This window comes from Sitophilus oryzae, unplaced genomic scaffold (assembly GCF_002938485.1).
Source record: "Sitophilus oryzae breed Bouriz unplaced genomic scaffold, Soryzae_2.0 scaffold_151_pilon_pilon, whole genome shotgun sequence".
Classification (NCBI taxonomy): Eukaryota; Metazoa; Arthropoda; class Insecta; order Coleoptera; family Curculionidae; genus Sitophilus; species Sitophilus oryzae.
In genome coordinates this window covers 560,001-581,210 of record NW_022146192.1, presented here as the reverse complement: position 1 = coordinate 581,210, position 21,210 = coordinate 560,001, and the positions used below count along the sequence as shown (strand labels likewise).

At 36.8% G+C, this 21,210-nt stretch overlaps 1 protein-coding gene across 1 annotated transcript; it reads right to left on the bottom strand.

The window, feature by feature from the left end:
• Nucleotides 1-6,833: 6,833 nt before the first annotated feature.
• LOC115878604 lies at nucleotides 6,834-9,652 on the bottom strand. The gene is made up of 2 exons (XM_030895151.1): nucleotides 7,377-9,652; nucleotides 6,834-7,325 (listed from the first exon to the last, which is right to left on the bottom strand). The coding sequence occupies exons 1-2, from the start codon at nucleotides 9,138-9,140 to the stop codon at nucleotides 6,885-6,887; spliced, it is 2,205 nt and encodes a 734-aa protein (XP_030751011.1). The 5' UTR covers nucleotides 9,141-9,652; the 3' UTR covers nucleotides 6,834-6,884.
• Between the last annotated feature and the right edge of the window lie 11,558 nt (nucleotides 9,653-21,210).

Below are 21,210 nucleotides of genomic sequence, written 5' to 3'. Positions count from 1 at the left end.
TAGCGCAATAATGATATCTATAGAAAGTAATACTATTACAAGGCGTAATATAATGAAACCTAAAATCTAAATCACATTGTAACTACTGAATCGACATAAATGTTCTTAATAATCTAACCACTAAATATAGTCTGTACGATATTATTTAAAATGTACGTCACTGTTTAAGACTGAAAATATAGAAAATCTAAAACATAAAAACTAGAACGTAAATCTACACTTAGCTGTTCTTTATATAATCTTGCTTCAAACAGTAGCAGCGTGAGGTGGTCTCGCATCTCTGTACTCAGCCATCCAACACAACCAAAGGGGCCAGAATGAGACACCATAAATTGGTACAGCCGTAACTAACCAGCTTACAGCTGGGAACGAAGCAGCATGGGACTCAAGCTACATCCACGCTCTGGCACTTATATGTAAGAAAAAATCGTTCTTACTGGGGACACTCGTCCACAGGACATCCGTACATAAGATAATGTCCGTACATAAGACACTACCCGTACCTTGGATACAGTCCGTACCTTGGACACAGTCCGTACCTTGGACACAGTCCGTACCTTGGACACAGTCCGTACCTTGGACCCTAAAAATATGAAACTCTTGTTTAAAACCAAACAAGGTCTAATAAACAAAATAAACCTACCTCGAAATACTTCCGAGGGCTCAATAAATAATAAACAACATGTCCTTTCTTCCATGTGACATTCTGGAGGACAAAAGAAAAGGGACGCCAACGTGCCAGCAAAACACAAATACAAGTTGGGACATCCGTAACTACCCTAAAAAAATATTCAATAATAATATCGAATCTATAAAAGGTAATAACTCATCTTTACCTGTACCCCTCGAAATAGCAGCTGATTCAAATTATACAGCAAGACTTAAATAATCACCATTTCCAAAAGCTGGGATACAACAGAGCGTCAAAACAAAGTGAGGTTAAGCACGGAGACAGTTGACAGAAGCGATGTTGACAGCGCCTCCTCAGAGCAATAACAGGGTTGTGTCGAACGATAACAGGGTTGGCGACTAAGGAACGTAAAAATTACGCGTCAAATAAACTAACAGGCCTGAAAGAGAGGGAATCCGGTGATGATAGGCCAGACATCATATATTATATATAAAAAGACATGTAACGAACTAAAAACGTTACAAATTGTTAAACCTAATGTAAAATAAAATGGACGCTTAATTTATGTTTTTAACAGGGCAATAAATACATCAAATGCTTGACATAATAAAATATAATATTTGGTATTTTGTGGCGATTAGTACGAAATGTTATTAGATAAAATTAAAAACCTATATACTTTAAACTAAATTACTTAATGGTCAGAAACGGTTTGTTTTAAGTAAAGAAACACATGATGCCAGAGGTCAGAGAATCATAAAACTTAAACCCATTAATGAAATGAAAAATGTAGACACCCGTTTGGAAAATTGGATTTTTTTTGACAACTAAATTCAACGGCAGCTATGGTTACTGCTTGAAAGCTGTTTATATACATTATATTATTATTGAAATCCATTTCATCTGTCTTCATTTAAAGCTCATTTAAAATATTTGTTTTAGTCACCAATTCTGACATATAGAACTATATTTGACAGTTTTCTGAAAAATATTAAGTATGTTTTTTCAAAAACTGTCAATTATTAAGGCATAGTTTGGTTTGTTAAATTAAAATCTACTGGAAGAAAATATGTTTATTCAACTTACAGTATTTTAGGAACTGCTATGTTGCATACTTTTTAATCGAACGACTAGTGTTGATATGAAAACTAGGAACAGTGATTTTAGAACCCAGTTTCAGTTGTGAAGCAGTTTTAATTCTGTAAACTTTGGTAACGTAACTAGTATTTGCTAACACAGATTGCATTTGCCGTTGTTAGATTGGCTTCAGCTCGCCTGTAGCACTCTATTGTTTGTGATGAAGAACGTTAGTTTATCTGTTCCAATCTAACCTTTCAATTTGTTTGTATTTGTTAGTAAGAAAAACGATTGACGAGGGAAAGAACAACGGTTGAGAAAGTTCTTGTAGCTTCTCATTTGCCTTTTAGTATATTGTAATATTTGTAACATATAAAACGATATCTATACAGGGTGAGTATAAAATAAGTATTAAATAAGTTCAAATATTTTTAGGGGTAGTATATTATTTCGACCCCTGAATCACGCGATTATGAGTTTTTTTCCGTGAAAAAAAAATCTTGAAAATTTAACATAAGAGTAGATAAAATACACAAGAAAGAAAACCACCAAGAAAAGATCAAGTGGTTCGCAAAATATAAGCAAAAAATGTTTTTTTTTTAATTTTCAACGCAGCTAACTCGGTTATTTTGGATTTATTTTAAAAACGGCAAAGAGAAAATACGTTTCTTTTATCGAGATCTACCAGCCCTAAAAATGTTTGCACTTATTTAAGAGCCTGTATACTAATTAACCTGAATGCCCCAGTGAAAAATAAATCAAAAATAAATTACAAGTTCTAGGTATCAGCAGATATGTACTGCGAAAAAGTTGAAAGATCCCTGTTGTTTTCTTAGTTTGGAGATTTCAGTTCTCTAGAACTTCTAATCCTAGGTCATGTCACGGAGACATCCTCTATGTTATAATACTACTCCGGTCAAAATAAACATTTCAATCCACCAAAATTCCGACAAAGCTGAATTTTGGGTTAGCCATTATAATACATCTCGCTTTATGTTATATTGATATATATTCCACATTCCACAGAATTAATATTTCAACACGCGTTTATTATATGTATAGTAAATATTTAGGAACAAAACTTTTCACTTAAACTGCAGGAATATAATTACAATATTATGATTTAATTTTAGTATAATGAATTAGTACCGTATGGATCGAATAAAAACGGCGTCAGCGATGGCTATGAAATGAACATCGATGACATTTCCCATATAAATTGTAGCGTTTTTTTTAAACATTACCACTGCGAACGGCGGCTTTTCATCGGAGAGCAGTCGTGGATAAGGTATTTCACTGGAAAGAAAACTAATTAATAACAATAAACAAAAAAAATAGATAATGGGCGCCAGGCATGTACAGAGAAAGAAAACACAGCTGTATATTACTTAAAACTAATGACTATATTATTCAAGATGGACTGTGATGGTAAATAGCATTGTACAATTTTAATAATTATTATAGTGGTTATATGTCAACGAAAGTGATGTTAAGAATTGTACTAAATATCTATGAAAACAACTATGATAAAATACAAGACATGTTAAGTTTAAGAGAATATATGAAATGTAGCATTACTTTAATTAATTTGATATATTTTATATGATGTTAGTGCAATAATAATATCTATAAAAAAGTAATACTATTACAAGGCGTAATGTGATGAAACCTAAGATCTAAATCATATTTTAAATATTAAATCGACATGAATGTTCTTAACAATCTAACCACTAAACATAGTCTGTACGATATTGTAAGAGTCTCAGTTTATTTTTCTTTGGTTCAGTGAAAAATAAATAGCCTTACTGGCGTACAGTAGTAAATTTAAATCTCTCGGGCGCCACCTCTGTTATTTATAGTGGAAGAGGTCCACGTTTCGCCAATACGGGTAGCTTTTATACAGTGGAGATACCAGGGAGTGATGAAATGAAAAGAAATAAAACACACAGTTAACTATAACATAACATTAAGGCTTTATTTAATTAATTAACTATATGCTAAATACCCCAGGAAGTTTCAATGACTTTAAATTGTAATGAAAGTGAAAGAAAATTTATAATTAAAGACTCGTAAAATAAAATTTACAACAACAATCGAGCACCTCTAGAGTTTTGACCGTATAATCTCGATATGCAACTCACTGTCCGATTTAATCACGCGAATTCAAAGCGCGTTTTTGACATGACGCTCTAGTAAATAAAACGACGCGAGTTTCTAACCGGCGTCTAACTTAACGGCGTCCTAGTAAACACAGACATGTACGTACCGGAGCGATATACTATTTTATAACCCGACTTTCTAAACGTCGGCGACGTCGTTACAGACGTCCCGGATAAACAAACGCGAGCCCTGGATCGTTTGCCGTAGAACGAAACGGCGTCCTGTGGGATAATTACGCACCCGAGCCCTGAATCGTGCGCAGTAGAACGAGATGGCGTCCTGTGGGATAGATAGGCACGCGAGTCCTGGATCGTTCGCAGTAGCACGAAACGGCGTCCTGTGGGATAGATACGCACGCGAGCCCTGAATCGTTCGCAGTAGGACGAAACGGCGTCCTGTGGGATAGATACGCACGCGAGCCCTGAATCGTTCGCAGTAGACGAAACGGAGTCCTGTGGGATAGGTACGCACGCGAGCCCTGAATCGTTCGCAGTAGGACGAAACGGAGTCCTGTGGGATAGGTACGCACGCGAGCCCTGAATCGTTCGCAGTAGGACGAAACGGAGTCCTGTGGGATAGGTACGCACGCGAGCCCTGAATCGTTCGCAGTAGGACGAAACGGAGTCCTGTGGGATAGGTACGCACGCGAGCCCTGGATCGTGCGCAGTAAAAACGAAACGGCGTCTCGGTTAGTCGCCTGGATAAGCACAGTCCACACCGCCCGGTCAGGACCACCTCGGGATGTCGGCGAGATCCCACGGCGCTCCTGATGAGAATACGGGAACTACAGAACCAGTCGCGGGATAGACGAGATCCTGCTTTAGTTCCAAGAACATTCGCGACCCGGGTATTTACTGTACTACCTTAACCGCTATCTGTCTCCCTTTTTAATAAAAGAAATCGGTCTTCGCGTCCACGTGATCCGTTCAGCTCCCCTACCTGCTAGAGGACGGTTGGCCCTGAACGAATACAAGTTTTTGCTAGCTATTGCGATCGCGCGTTCTAACTATCTCTGTCTCCCTTTTTAATAAAAGAAATCGGTCTTCGCGTCCACGTGATCCGTTCAGCTCCCCTACCTGCTAGAGGACGGTTGGCCCTGAACGAATACAAGTTTTGCCAGCTATTGCGATCGCGCGTTCTAACTATCTCTGTCTCCCTTATCCCTATAACGCGTCAAGGCAGTAAAGTAAACGGTATTAACAATAAAAAGAATACGACCTACTCTCGATCACTTTGGCGGTGGGTGCTTACCTTATACAATACGGCGGCAGGCGGCAGGCGGCTGGCAGCTGGCAGCAGGACACTTGGCAGGGCACTCCGGACTCGAACTTCACTGTTCACGTGCGACCACACAACTCACTCTGTCGTGCCAGTACTGCCGAGGTACTCGACTACGCTCCCCTCCACTCAACCTGCACAGGTAGGGCGAGCGGCGCAAACGTCTCGGTTTCTCGCACCGAACCACGGCGACCAAAACCGATCAAAACTCTCTTACAAAATGGCAATTAAATATTTAACTTATTTAATTCAACAATAGAAACATTAATGAAGTTCATTACAATAATGAGTTAACAATAAAATACCCTGCCTGTCATTATTACAAGAGAATCAAGTCTCTATTATTCTAGTATAGTATTAATATAATATACAGGGTGGCCCAGAAACAACAACAAATTCGAATGTTTATTGAGCCAAACTTAATCTAATAAAACAAAACCAATTCGAATATTGTTTGTCCAAAGCTTAAGCTAACGCCCAGTATATCTCTTAAAGTCTAATAAAAACAACAACAAATTCGAATGTTTATTGGGCCAAACTTAACCTAATACAACAACAATAAATTCGGATGTTTACTGGGCAAGATTTCATCTAACAAAATAACAACAAATTCGAATGTTTATTGGGCCAAACTTAACCTAATAAAACAACAATAAATTCGGATATTTACTGGGCAAGATTTCATCTAACAAAATAACAACAAATTCGAATGGTTACGGGGCAAACTTAATCTAAAACCTTGATATATCTGGGACCTGGTATCACTTTCATTATGCTTACAACTAAAAGAAAACAACCATAAACTCAAATGTTTATTTGTCAAGTCTTAATCTAAATTTTTGTATCGTAATCATGGTTAAGTTACTAAAATAAAACGACCGCAAAATCAAATGTTTATTTTCAAAATGCAAAACTTAACTAAATTACGCAATATCTTCGGTCTTCTTCAACTTGAAGATCTTCCTTCTGCTAGACACCGCAGCTTCGACGTGTCGAGCTTGCTCCAACGGTGTTTGCGGCCTCGGTGAGTCCCTCGTTGTCCAGCGGTGTTGAAAGCTTCGGTGAGTCCCTCGTTGTCCAGCGGCGTTGAGAGCTTCGGTGAGTCCCTCGTGGTCCAGCGGTGTTTAAGGCTTCGGTGAGTCCCTCGTGGTCCAGCGACGTAGAACTGTCCTGCAAATGGCTCAGTCATGGAGACCCGTACACCTATAGCACAACTGAATTAGTTCAACTCTTCAGGCACGCAGAACAATTGGTCGCAATATAATTTCATATTTAAACAAAAAACGACCAGATGAGAGATACTACAGAATTCCCTTAAACAAAACTTCTCTACCCTTTTTCTGTTTCCCTTTTTAATTTTAATCCCTTCATTTTTTTTTTAAAGAAAAGCAAAACCCCTTTAGAGAGTAAACAAGAAATGAAAACTTAGAATCTGATGACTTGTAGACTGAGGACATTGTGACGACAGACTCCTGTTGCTGGACGTCCGGCGTTGGTTTTCAGACGGGCCAGGACATCGGGCTTTTCTGCATGTCACTTCTCCACTTCTTCCCTGGCAAGTTGTTGCTGTCTCCGCCTAGACTGGCTTCCAGACACATGGGAATGTGGGGGAGTTGGTTAGCGTCAGTGTAGCCTGCAGATAGTTCCTGGCAGTGACTCATGATTCATGAGTCGTTATAGTCTGAAAAATTCCAAATAAAATCAGTTCCACAACTTCATCAGTCGGGACGGTTTTTTTTTAGATACTGGTTTGGACGCCTGTTGATCTTCCTCTTGACCAACCTCCCTCAGCCCAGGATTCGGAGTGATTTGAACGGGAAGGTATACATCTACATTTGCAATCTTGTGATCGCACGCCGAGTGTCCCACATCTGGAACAGAACAAAATAAATCTTCTCTGACATACACCACGTAGGTGTCCGGGAATTCCACATCGCCAGCACACATTCTTCTCCACCGGAACTCGATCAGAGTTTTTAAGCAATACATCTTTGGAGTCAGAAAACTTGTTGGTTTGACGTCTGCGGAACTCTTCTACAGGGCTTTGTAGACTCGTTTTTATCGGAAGGCGACTGCCTTTAGAAACGGATGCTTGACGTTGACCTTTCCTCAACTTCTCGGTTGTTTGTTCAACATTTTTCTTCGGGTTTACTTGTAAACCTTCGGCGGAGCTTCGGATCTTTAAACTTGACATGACATTACAAGACGAAACCACCGATTCTGCACTCACCAACTTAGCATTCAATCGGATCTGTCGGGTTCGTAAATCAATCTGGAAGTCATGTTTGCCCAGAATATCCATACCAATAATCATATCCGAAACTAAGTCTTTTAGACTGTGGAAAACCTCATTCAGAGACTGCTCTCCTACTTGGATTTTCATCCTAAATGCTGTGCTAATGGACTCCGTGGCACCATTAGCAAGTCTCGCTCCTTTTACCGTGGGTTTGACAGGAATTGCCTTGGAAGTTTGGCACTGTTCTGTCAATTTCTTTCCAATATAGGAATGGGCAGCTCCAGTATCCAGGAGTGCCAAATAGTCGGTGTTCCGGTAGCGAATCTTCACAACAGGACGAATTTCTTGACGTATGATTTGTGGTAATTCTTCAACAATCTCCGTTGGTGAATAATGTTGTTCCTGGGATATTTCTGTGCGGTTTGGTTCCCGCTTTCTTGGGCTCACACATGGACAATTCCTAGAAAGAACACCTGTCTTTTTGCATCGGGAACAAAAGATTTTGGGCTCGGATGTGCACTGTCTGCGGAAGTGTCCTGTCTGTCCACATCTCCAACAGATTGCTTCTGAAGTCTGTTTTGCAGAGTTCGGCGCTCTATACGGATATCTTGAAACACGGGGAGTAACAGACACATGTCTCTGTTTACTCTGAGACGGCGATTGGCTCTGGATAACCATCAGGTTGCTCCTGGCTCCAGCATGCTCATTTTCCAGCCTGTCTCGCCGAGGCGTATTATTCGGTCGGGCTTCGACATCGGACGGTGCATAAGTACGGGACGATCGCTGCAGTTCCTGATTAAGCAGTTCAAACTCCTTGGTTATTCTTGAGAACGATGAAATATCGTGAAAATCTCCTCTTCGGACATACTGACGAAATTCAGGTAACAAATTTCTGTACAACCACTGCAATTCTTGATTCAGAGAGATGCTGCCATGTCTGCGGATCAACGTTTGAAGATCAGTGATGTACGCCGTGACAGACTCGTTATGTCTTTGCACTCGACGACTTATCTTCGCCTCTAGGTCCACCTCATAATTTACTGGATAATAAAAAATTTTAAATTCTCCAGTAAATTCTTCCCAGGTCCTGTAATTTACTCGGTTATTGCGGTACCAGAGCGCAGCTTCTCCTTGCAAAACTTCTGGCAAATGTGGCAATAAACGATCCGGATGTATATTCTGTGCTATACAAATTTCTTCCAGTCTCTCTAAGAATGTTACAGGGTCCGAGCGACCATTAAATGTCACCCCCCATTTGTAAACTTGTATAGGATTAGTATTAAAACTATTTGACATACCTGGATTTATCGGCAGAGGGACAGGCTGTGAAGTAGAAGTATAGACCACCGGAGAAGGCACTACACGTCCAGCAATGTATCCACTCGAGGTTGCTGTCACTGTAGTTGTCACTGTCGTAGTGGTCAGGGTGGCTGTAGAGCTCACTGTCGGTACAACAGCACTATTTCCAGGAAATCCAAAAGGCTTTGTGACAGGCTGAGGACTCACCTGTCCTTCTCTAATGAATCTCACTATCCTTCTTCGCATCTCCTCAACAGTCCCGGTACCATCCAGTCCAAAACGCACCAGTTGTGCGGCTAGTTCAGACTTCTTCAGGGAATAAATCCACCCTGTCCTGAAATCAGATTCAGCACTCGTGCCAGACGGCGCCAGGTTCAAACCTGTATGTGACAGCGACGGTACGGCGTCGTTACCTTCGACGGAAGCACCGATCGACAAAAAATCTTCCTCAGTTTCCATATCGCTCTAGATTTCACTAGTCTTTTAACTCAGAAACACTGAGACTTTACTTGTCTCTAGAGGTACTTATGCTCGACGGTTGTTATTTTCTTTTCACCTCCCCTCACACTGTTTCAATAGCTTTCCTGCTTTTACTAGCTTTACCCGGTTTTCCTGGTATTTTTGACGGTTTAATTTTCAAAACAATCAAGTCCCTGCTCGGGCGCCAATTTTGTAAGAGTCTCAGTTTATTTTTCTTTGGTTCAGTGAAAAATAAATAGCCTTACTGGCGTACAGTAGTAAATTTAAATCTCTCGGGCGCCACCTCTGTTATTTATAGTGGAAGAGGTCCACGTTTCGCCAATACGGGTAGCTTTTATACAGTGGAGATACCAGGGAGTGATGAAATGAAAAGAAATAAAACACACAGTTAACTATAACATAACATTAAGGCTTTATTTAATTAATTAACTATATGCTAAATACCCCAGGAAGTTTCACGACTTTAAATTGTAATGAAAGTGAAAGAAAATTTATAATGAAAGACTCGTAAAATGAAATTTACAACAACAATCGAGCACCTCTAGAGTTTTGACCGTATAATCTCGATATGCAACTCACTGTCCGATTTAATCACGCGAATTCAAAGCGCGTTTTTGACATGACGTTCTAGTAAATAAAACGACGCGAGTTCCTAACCAGCGTCCTAGTAAACACAGACATGTACGTACCGGAGCGATATACTATTTTATAACCCGACTTTCTAAACGTCGGCGACGTCGTTACAGACGTCCCGGGATAAACAAACGCGAGCCCTGGATCGTTCGCCGTAGAACGAAACGGCGTCCTGTGGGTAATTACGCACGCGAGCCCTGAATCGTGCGCAGTAGAACGAGACGGCGTCCTGTGGGATAGATAGGCACGCGAGTCCTGGATCGTTCGCAGTAGCACGAAACGGCGTCCTGTGGGATAGATACGCACGCGAGCCCTGAATCGTTCGCAGTAGGACGAAACGGCGTCCTGTGGGATAGATACGCACGCGAGCCCTGAATCGTTCGCAGTAGGACGAAACGGAGTCCTGTGGGATAGGTACGCACGCGAGCCCTGAATCGTTCGCAGTAGGACGAAACGGAGTCCTGTGGGATAGGTACGCACGCGAGCCCTGAATCGTTCGCAGTAGGACGAAACGGCGTCCTGTGGGATAGATACGCACGCGAGCCCTGAATCGTTCGCAGTAGGACGAAACGGAGTCCCTGTGGGATAGGTACGCACGCGAGCCCTGATCGTGCGCAGTAAAACGAAACGGCGTCTCGGTTAGTCGCCTGGATAAGCACAGTCCACACCGCCCGGTCAGGACCACCTCGGGATGTCGGCGAGATCCCACGGCGCTCCTGATGAGAATACGGGAACTACAGAACCAGTCGCGGGATAGACGAGATCCTGCTTTAGTTCCAAGAACATTCGCGACCCGGGTATTTACTGTACTACCTTAACCGCTATCTGTCTCCCTTTTAATAAAAGAAATCGGTCTTCGCGTTCACGTGATCCGTTCAGCTCCCCTACCTGCTAGAGGACGGTTGGCCCTGAACGAATACAAGTTTTTGCTAGCTATTGCGATCGCGCGTTCTAACTATCTCTGTCTCCCTTTTTAATAAAAGAAATCGGTCTTCGCGTCCACGTGATCCGTTCAGCTCCCCTACCTGCTAGAGGACGGTTGGCCCTGAACGAATACAAGTTTTGCCAGCTATTGCGATCGCGCGTTCTAACTATCTCTGTCTCCCTTATCCCTATAACGCGTCAAGGCAGTAAAGTAAACGGTATTAACAATAAAAAGAATACGACCTACTCTCGATCACTTTGGCGGTGGGTGCTTACCTTATACAATACGGCGGCAGGCGGCAGGCGGCTGGCAGCTGGCAGCAGGACACTTGGCAGGGCACTCCGGACTCGAACTTCACTGTTCACGTGCGACCACACAACTCACTCTGTCGTGCCAGTACTGCCGAGGTATTGCTCGACTACGCTCCCCTCCACTCAACCTGCACAGGTAGGGCGAGCGGTGCAAACGTCTCGGTTTCTCGCACCGAACCACGGCGACCAAAACCGATCAAAACTCTTCTTACAAAATGGCAATTAAGTATTTAACTTATTTAATTCAACAATAGAAACATTAATGAAGTTCATTACAATAATGAGTTAACAATAAAATACCCTGCCTGTCATTATTACAAGAGAATCAAGTCTCTATTATTCTAGTATAATATTAATATAATATACAGGGTGGCCCAGAAATTTTATGAACTTCATTACAATATTACTGTTTAAGACTGAAAATGTTTTAGATGTTAAATGTAAAACTAGAACTTAAATTTACACTTAGCTGTTCTTTATGTAACCTTGCTTCAAACAGTAGCAGCGTGAGGTGGTCTCGCATCTCTGTGCTGTCTGTCGGCGATCCTGTTGGCCAAAACAACAAAAGGGGACAGAATGAGGACACCATGAATCACTACAGCCGTAGCTACTGACTAGGCTTAGAAATGGGAGCGAAGCAGCATGGGGCTTACGCTACATCCATACTGTGGCAATATGGGGACACTACCCGTACCTTGGAACACTACTAGGACCTTGGATAATGTCCGTAACTTGGACCATAACCTTGGACACAGTCCGTCCATAAGATAACGGTACAGGGGAACACTACCCGTACCTTGGACACAGTCCGTCCATAAGACAATGTACATCCATAAGATAATGTACGTCCATAAGACCCTAAAAATACGAAACTCTTGTTTAAAACCAAACAAGGTCTAATAAACAAAATAAACCTACCTTGAAACACTTCCGAGGGCTCAATAATAAACAAAAGAACTGTCCTTTCTTCCATTTAACATTCTCGAGGACAACAGCAAAAGTACACCAACGTGTCAGCAAAATACAAGTACGAGTTAAGGTGGGTCAATCCAAAACTCTACCCTAAAAATATTCAATAATAATATCGAATCTATAAAATATAATATCTCATCTTTACCTGTAGCTTCGAAATGGCAGCTGATTCAGATTTTGCAGCAAGATTTAAATTGCCATTTCTAAAAGCAGGATTTGCAACCGTGCCGCAAACCGGCCAAAAACAAAGTGGGGTTAAGCAGAGAGGCGTCTTGAAGCGATCTTGACAGCGCGCGCCTCCACAGAACAGTGAAACTATAGCAGGGTCGGCGACTAGGGAACGTAAAAATTACGCCAAGCGCGCCAAATAAATTATCAGGCCCGAACGATACGGAATCCGGTGATGATAGGCCAGACATCATATATTATATATAAAAAAGAGATGTAACGAACTAAAAACGTTACAAAATTTACATATAAAATGACAGCGATCTTCATTTCGTAGCCATCGCTGACGCCGTTTTTTTGATCATACAGTATATAAAATTGTATATCATATGTTTGTTTACTGCCTTAATTGATTAATATAAAAGTAGTATTGCTAGATGAGTAACACTGGTAACATTATCAATACCGGGTGCGTCTCAAAAGTGGCTCAACCCTAGAACTTTTTTTATTTTTTTAGATAAAAAAACTAGATTTGGTATGTTAGTATATAACACAAATTAGGATTGATTGACGTATTCAATTGTTTTTGGTCACTTCCTGTTTCACTGGAAATCACTACTACTCCTGATTTTTAAATGGCGCCATTTTTTTACTTTATTCGATAGAAAATGACATTCTGAATAGAATGACATATCATTTGTCAACTTTTGACATTCTCGCTTAATAAAAAATCGTATTTTAAAATTCAATCTAGAGTGTCATGGCTGTGTTAAAAACACTGATTCTTAATCAAGGAGCCTTGGAAAAATAGATTTGATCGATTATTAAATTGTTTTTAGTGTCTTGTCTTGGCCAGTTAGAAAATGCCCAAATCGTATTTTCTATCATATCTCAATTTTTTCAAATAGAGCGAGGGTGACTCATTAGCATATTTGGAAAAAGCATTTTTTTACGGATAATTTGATACCACACACTTGGTATTTCGAGTCAAATTTTCGTTACAAACCGCAAGTTATAATTTCAAATTAACCATATGCGAAAATGTCAAAAGTTGACATATGATATGTCATTCTATTAAGAACGTAATTCTATCGAATAAAGTAAAAAAATTTCGAGGATGCCATTTAAAAATCAAAAGTTTTAGTACTTTCCGGTGAAACAGGAAGTGACCGAAAACAATTGAATACGTCAATCAATCCTAATTTATGTCACATACGAAATCTCGTTTTTTAACTGAAAAAATAAAAAAGTCATAGGGGTGAGCCACTGTTGAGACGCACCCGGTATATCCGCTTGGTAAAATTATTAATTTACCCGATGTCAACAAAAATGGTCCACGGACATTTTTTAAAAGCAATGTTCTTTTATTGTTTTTAAGAGAAATCTCTCTCTCTAAAAAAAAATGTTTAAGAGAATAACATAAATCCATTCAGCTAATATTTATTATACAGGGATTTAGACAATTAAAAGTAAAAAAAACAAAACTAAATTCGTAAACTAAACTTTGCTACAGTCTACTGTATAAATGTTATTTTACCATAACCAGAAATTATAAATAATTAGACCAATTTTTATATAATGTTGTGTATATTTTGTTCATGAGGCGCAATACCGTGGATTATAAACCGATAAATGGTAGACCGCTAGTTAGTCTCTGTTTTACAATTTTTACAATATTGTAATTAATAATATTAAATAATGATTAAAACTAAATATTCTTGTGGAATCTTCGAGGAACAGCCAATTTAATTTACCATTGGTAATTGTTTCCATATCAGTTTTTCCATGTTTACTTATTTTTCTGAAGCCAAAACAATGTTTGACCTTGATTGGCTCGTACTATTTCACAAAATACGTATACGTATATTTATCGTACTATTTTCAGAAATGTTTTGCGAAATGTTTCACGAAATATTTCGTAAACATTTCGGGGATAGTGAAGCGGCTGTTTAAAATTATCTACAATAATGGTTCTTACATATTTTTTACTAAGAATTATACCACTTCTGATATATTGCGATTTAAAATGTCGATCGAGTTATGATTTTTTTCTTCTTCTTTATAATGGTAAAACCAAGGTCTTTACCAAAATTCAGCTTTGTCTGTTGGTAATTTCATTACTATTTTTATAGCTAAATTGACCGGACTATACTTGCTAATTAAAATATCCCTAATAAAACATATAAGTGTAGGAAATTTTTAAAAAATTGGATAAAATCAAATTAAAATAACTAAATAAAAATATTACTAATCAGTTTTCCATAAAAGTTAAACCTGGTACAAGAAATATGACAAATTTTTACCATTAAACGTCTTTTTAGTATAAGAATTTTTATCTGAATTATAAAACACGGAATAAATTATTCATGAAGATCTTTCCTTGCGATGGACTTTTATCGAGGGAATTTTCTATTCAAAGAAAATTTTGCCTCAACTTTGTTTACACATAAACCGGTATTCAGCGAGCAGACATTGCTACCATTGTTCTGGCAAAATTTGTACCAAAAAGGAAATGTTTACTGGGGCATTTCGTTAGTTAGCAACGCTTAGTTAGCAAAAAGCGATAAGAACTTCAAACAGAGAAACTTAATGGTATACTTAATTGTTTTCTTTAGTTTTCTTTTGTTCAAGACTGACTTTAATTTAATTTTTTATTGTAAAAAACTTTGTAAAATGTAAAATTAATTAATTCGACGAAGAATAGGCTGTTTTGTTTAGTAGAAGCTTGTTCTTACAACAAAAGGATTAATTCCACTTTGCTAAAATTTAATTGGAGAATTTGAGAAAATCAGATCAATGAAATTCTTTTTTTTTTGCAGTTAGAAATAATTAAAAATATTCAAATTTTACCTCGAGCATAATTCCTTATTTATTTTATCATCTTAAATAGTAGACTCACTATAACCTCGAAATATTGTACTGAGCGATCAACAATGATAGACAAATAGTTGACAGTACTATATCCACTTTTAAAACACATTTTAAAAATATTTTTCTAGATTTGCAGGGTGACTAAAAAGTAGCTGTGCACTAACTAAATTTGCAATTTTTTCAGTGGAATGTATTAATTATTCCCACTCTGTGGATTTTCCATAATATCCTCCTTCCAATTTTGGCGATTCAAAATTAAATGTTGTATATTTTTCGCTATATCAGATTGAAAACCCTGTATTTAATGACATAAATAATTTACTTATCCGACTTCATATCTTTTGTTAAATAATTTTTATTCCTAAAATTAATGATATTACACTATTTTCCGTCTCATAATGATTATATTTCCAGCTACCTCATTAAAATAAATTGTATTAATTAATTCACCCATTAAAAAATATAATGTATAAACCATTTTGACGTCTCCAACTGATTCTCAATCTTTGTAGTAAATTTTAATGACAAGCGCCTACTATTAATATGGAGAAAGTTAAATATTGTGTAATTTATTAAAACAAAATCAGAATCAAATCAATATCGATCTTCGATATATATGTAAGAAATACTTAAAACATTAAGATAAAAAAGCTGTGTTGGTTTATGATGTGTTTTCATTTTTTTGTCCTGGCCGGTTAAAAGATGCCTAAATCGCATTCTTAATCATATCTCAAATTTTTCAAATGGAACGAGAGTGACTCGTTAGCATATTTGGGAAAGTAATTTTTTTACGAATAATTTGGTACCACACACTTGGTATTTCGAGTCAAAATGTCATTACATTTATAGCCATGGATGGCACTCTAAATTAAAATACTATTTTTTTTTAATTGAAAATGTCAAAAGTTGACATATGCTGTGTCATTCTATTCAGAATGTCATTTTCTATCAAACGAAGAAAAAAATTAGCAAGGGTGTCATTTAAAAATCAAAAGTTGTAGTAATTTCCGGTGAAACATGAAGTGACCGAAAATAATTGAATACATCAATCAATCCTAATTTTTTATACATATTTATGTCATATACTAACATACTAAATCTCGTTTTTTTATCTTTTCAGATAAAAAAAGTTATATTGGTTAGCCACTTTTGAGACGCATCCGGTATATTATGCATTTATGATACCTAATGTACGATTTCTCTATAATATTGTTAAAATTTAATATATTATTACATCAAGAATTATGGCAAAGTACCTAATTAGAATTAAAGCGAAGTAGATAAAAAGTTTTCATTCAGCACAAGATGAAATAATATTACTTTATTTTTAATCGCGTTAGCAATCATCTCTCTTCACTCTTATTCAATTAAAACAGTTAATGCGATAAAACAGTTAATGCGATTTATTAATGGGTTTACATCCTTTGGCTTTTTATTTATTTAGCGTTTAATGGTTTTTAAAATTAAAATTGAATTCAATAAAAAGTGTTATAGTTGCTACATATATTATGATACTAGAGGATTTTTTTTCTATATAAAACTAATATAGTAATACACCTATAAGTTTGAGATAACAATAGTTCAACTAAATAACCAAATTTAGATTTTTTTGTGACTTCATCATTTTCTAGTGAATACAGTATGTCCCCGGATTGTATTTACAAGAGAAAAAACATTTTTATTACTGACATTTTCAGAAAGATTCATTCTTCATAAAAATTTTTGCTTGTTCTAAAATGTATCCCGTTTATATTTTTCCAAATTTCCATACCTTTTTAGAGAAAATAAAAAAAAACATGAAAATGTAGTTGAATTTTTCCAAAGTTCTATAAATTAACACGCTATAGTAATATAATTTCGTTTTCATTCTTTGATAGATCCATAGATAGATCCATAGGACAGAGAACTCCTCGACATAATAAAAAAGAGGAAAGCAGCCTATTTGGGCCATATCATGAGACATAGCAAGTATGAATTCCTTCAGCTGATCATCGACGATAAAATTGAGGGAAAGCGCGGACCCGGACGACGGGAATGCTCCTGGCTGAAGAACATCAGAGATTGGACAGGTCTGGACTCACATACTTTGCTGATAAGAGCGAAAAATTGAGAGGAATTTGCCATGGTTGTTGCCGATCTTCACTGAATGGAGAAGGCACTTTAAGAAGAAGATAGATAGATCATTATTGACAGAATTTTAATTAACATCATATTTTTGGCTATTTTAAAATGTTAAACAAGCACAAAATTTATTTAGTTCAATGCTACGGAAAGGGTAATACGGAAAGTGTAATAACGTAACACTACGGAAAGGGTAATAAAGTTAAATTCAACTAAATTTTCATGTTTTTTCTAATTTTCTCTAAAACTGTATGGAAATTTGGAAAATTATAAACGGAATTAACCATTTTAGAACAAGCAAACATTTTTATATAGAATGCATTTTTCTCAAAATGTCAAAAATAAAAAGGGGTTTCCTCTTGCTTTTGATCTTGTAAAGACAATCCGGGGACATACTGTATATTGTAAAACTTCTTTAATAGTTTCCAAATGAAATATTGAAAATATTAAATGAAATGACAGAATATACAATATACAACAACAATACGATAGACAAGACATAAGTACAATAAAATTTATAAACTAACAAACAAGAAATAAGTAACAAACAAGAGATAAGTGCAATAAAATAAAAACCTCCTTTCTTCCCTATTTTTTTATTTCCGATTTATAGTCCGTTCACACGGTGTAACTTTCGACACCATAGTTATGACAGTCGAAATACACAGATACACTTCTCACGGACGACATCCGCAGGATGCACCTGCACTTTTGCCTGGGAACCTGCAATTCAGCAGTTTGCCATAAGAAGAGGTTTCTTCACAAATCAATGTAGATTTTAGTTTTAGTTCTTGTCTAGCTATTGTACTTGTAACATTCAATTGCTGTTCCGTAAAATAAATTTAAGTTTATTCCAAAATTTGTGTTTTTTAAAAATACATCATTCTGGGACTGAAACGTAACTGGCGCAGTCGGTAGGATTTGTGCGGGTACAATTTTCGGTACGAAAGTGTCTATCGGACTTTGCATCTTGTGGTTTTCAACCCTTCAGCACGAATCCGGGAAGAACCAACGGTCCAGCAGCAGAATCAACCCCAAGGCAACAGCGGAGAGCTCGGGAAGGGACTGGAGACTACGAAAAAAAAAGGTGACAATGCTGCCCAAAATCTTGACGGCATGGATGCTATTCCAGGTCCTTCAAACTCGAGGCCACCAGGGAGAAGATCTCCAAGTGACAACACTTAGAAATTTAATATTACCACTTAAGTTAGGAAACGCGAAATTAATTTACGCAAAACATACTTTTATACATTATATAGATTTAAGAGATATAATCGAACAATTTAAAATTATTGAACAGCAATTCTTTATTTTACAAAATTATTTAAAGAAAGAAAATAGCAGTAATCCTATGTCCTTTAATGGTATATCTGAGAATTTGTTATCTCGAACAGATGTTTTAATTAAAACAACTGTAAAAAAGGCGAACAATCTCAGCCCACACATACGTAATAAGAGAGCACTTTTAAACATTGTGGGTAAAGCGCAGAAATGGCTATTCGGCACTCTTGATGCCAATGACGGAGAAAGATACGATAAAATTATAAATAAATTAAATCAAAATCAAGAAAATATTATTAGGGAATTAAACCTACAAATTTCACTTTCAAAAAATTTAATTGATCATTATAATAATACTTTAACCACACTATATAATAACCAAAAAAGTTTAGAGTATGGCCTAAAAAGATTCCAAGAAAATGTAGGGATAAGTATAAATAATATTAATGATTTTATAAGTTTTCAAGGGATTTTGTCCGAAATAAATTTGGATTGCCAAAATATAATAACATTTTTGGACAATATTGAAGACGCAATTATGTTCGCAAAATTAAACACTTTATACAATTCCATATTACCAAGTTCAGAGTTAGAGAAAATGATAAGGTACTTAAAAACGATCTATGACGTAAAACAAATTCCAAAATTTAATAACATTCTATCCTATTATCAAATTTTTGGGACACAAGTTACTTTTTCAGATTCGAAAGTAATATTTGCAATACACGTACCAATAGTCGAAACTAAAACCTTAAGTTTTTACCATTTATACCCTATTATCCAAAATCACCAAGCTTTTATTCCCAAATATCCCTATTTGGCACAAGAAGATTCAATAAGTCAATTCGAAGAAGATGTTTGTCCATCCCTGGAAGACACATTCTACTGCACAGAAAATTTCCACCCACCAGATCAATGTACTCTTCAAATGATATTCAATCAATCATCCGAAAACTGTGACCTAGTCAACATTTACGTAAAAGAAGCCATCTCTGAACAAATCACAGAAAATCAAGTTTTAATAATCCCAATGAAGAAAGAAAAAATATTTTCCAGATGCAAAATTGATCAATTTCTCGAAATTAATAAACCAACTTTATTGCAAATTTCTGAAAATTGTCAAATAGAAATCAATAATAAAAAATATTTTAATAATCGACAAATCCGTAAAGGAAAACCTTTAATACTACCAGCCTTAAATTTCGAACAAATAACACAGAATAAATTACTTGAATCAATCAATATTAGTAAATTAAATTTTGAAAATATTTACGAAATAAGAAGTATGGCCAATCAATTGCAGCCGATATTGCCAATACAACACGAATCAATCAATAATTCCTCATTGATTTTAATTTCTGTTTTTATTTTATTACTAATATTGGCATTGCTCCTGTTTCTCAAGAAGAAAGAAGTGATGTCTTTCATCAAGAAGTTTAAGAAACCACCATCCCCTAAAGAAGAATCAATCAATGACTCTTGCCAAAAAGATATTGGAATTATCTTTTTATCTTAAGGAGGGAGGAGTTATGACAGTCGAAATACACAGATACACTTCTCACGGACGACATCCGCAGGATGCACCTGCACTTTTGCCTGGGAACCTGCAATTCAGCAGTTTGCCATAAGAAGAGGTTTCTTCACAAATCTATGTAGATTTTAGTTTTAGTTCTTGTCTAGCTATTGTACTTGTAACATTCAATTGCTGTTCCGTAAAATAAATTTAAGTTTATTCCAAAATTTGTGTTTTTTAAAAATACATCTTTCTGGGACTGAAACGTAACTCCATAATTAAATCGAAACAGATTTTAATCGAACCGAAAGGTGTGTTTACACGCTTTAATCATGTTGTCGAATGCCGATCTTGTTAGAGAATATCAGAAATAAAACATCGCGATTAGGCGTACATATTTAGCGATTAGCTGCCTTGACGAACAGAAGGAGATACCTAACCTTTCATCGGCTGCTTTTATCGAATCCCGCATACGATTTGCAGTTACAAAATGGAACATCCAGAATGGTCGTATCCAGAAAAAGCTCGTATACGGCACACGATTGATCGGTCGAAAAAATCGAAACGGTCCCGTGGGAACGGCCTATTAGATTTATTTAGTTGCATCTACAGTGGTAATTTTTTATAAATCAGTTGTTGTCATTAGTAAATACTAGAGGGGCCATTTTACGGAAACTGTAGTCGGTGGAGTTGGAAAATATTATGTGTTACTAAAATTTATGTGGGGATGTGTCTTTCCACACATTTTCTTGATTTTTTAAAAGTCAAATGTTAAAGAACTTAATAAAGCATAGATACACAAAATCTCATTAAAATCGGAATAACCGGTTCTTAAAATATCTGAAAAAATGTGTCAAATCATTTCCCTTGAAGACGAATTGGAAATGGTAGAGCAGTATAATGATGGCCAGCGAGGTTCCTGGACCTGTCGCCAAGGGGGAGGGGGTTGGTAAATTTGTGCAATAGGGGAAGTGGTAACACTTTCGAAAATGTAGAGTATTAGGTTTCTAATGCTCTACATTTTCGAAAAGGTTGTAGATGCATAATAACTACGATTAATATTATGCATATTATTATGTATGCATATTATTATGTTCCCAAAGCAAAAAAAAATATATTTCAAAATTTGAAATAAAAAATGCAGATCCGTATTTAAAATCATTAAGTTGGCCTCTGTCTCTCTGAAATTATCAGCTAATTTGAAAATTTAAGAATACTGCCAGATAGCTCTAAAAAAGTGACTACGAGAATGTG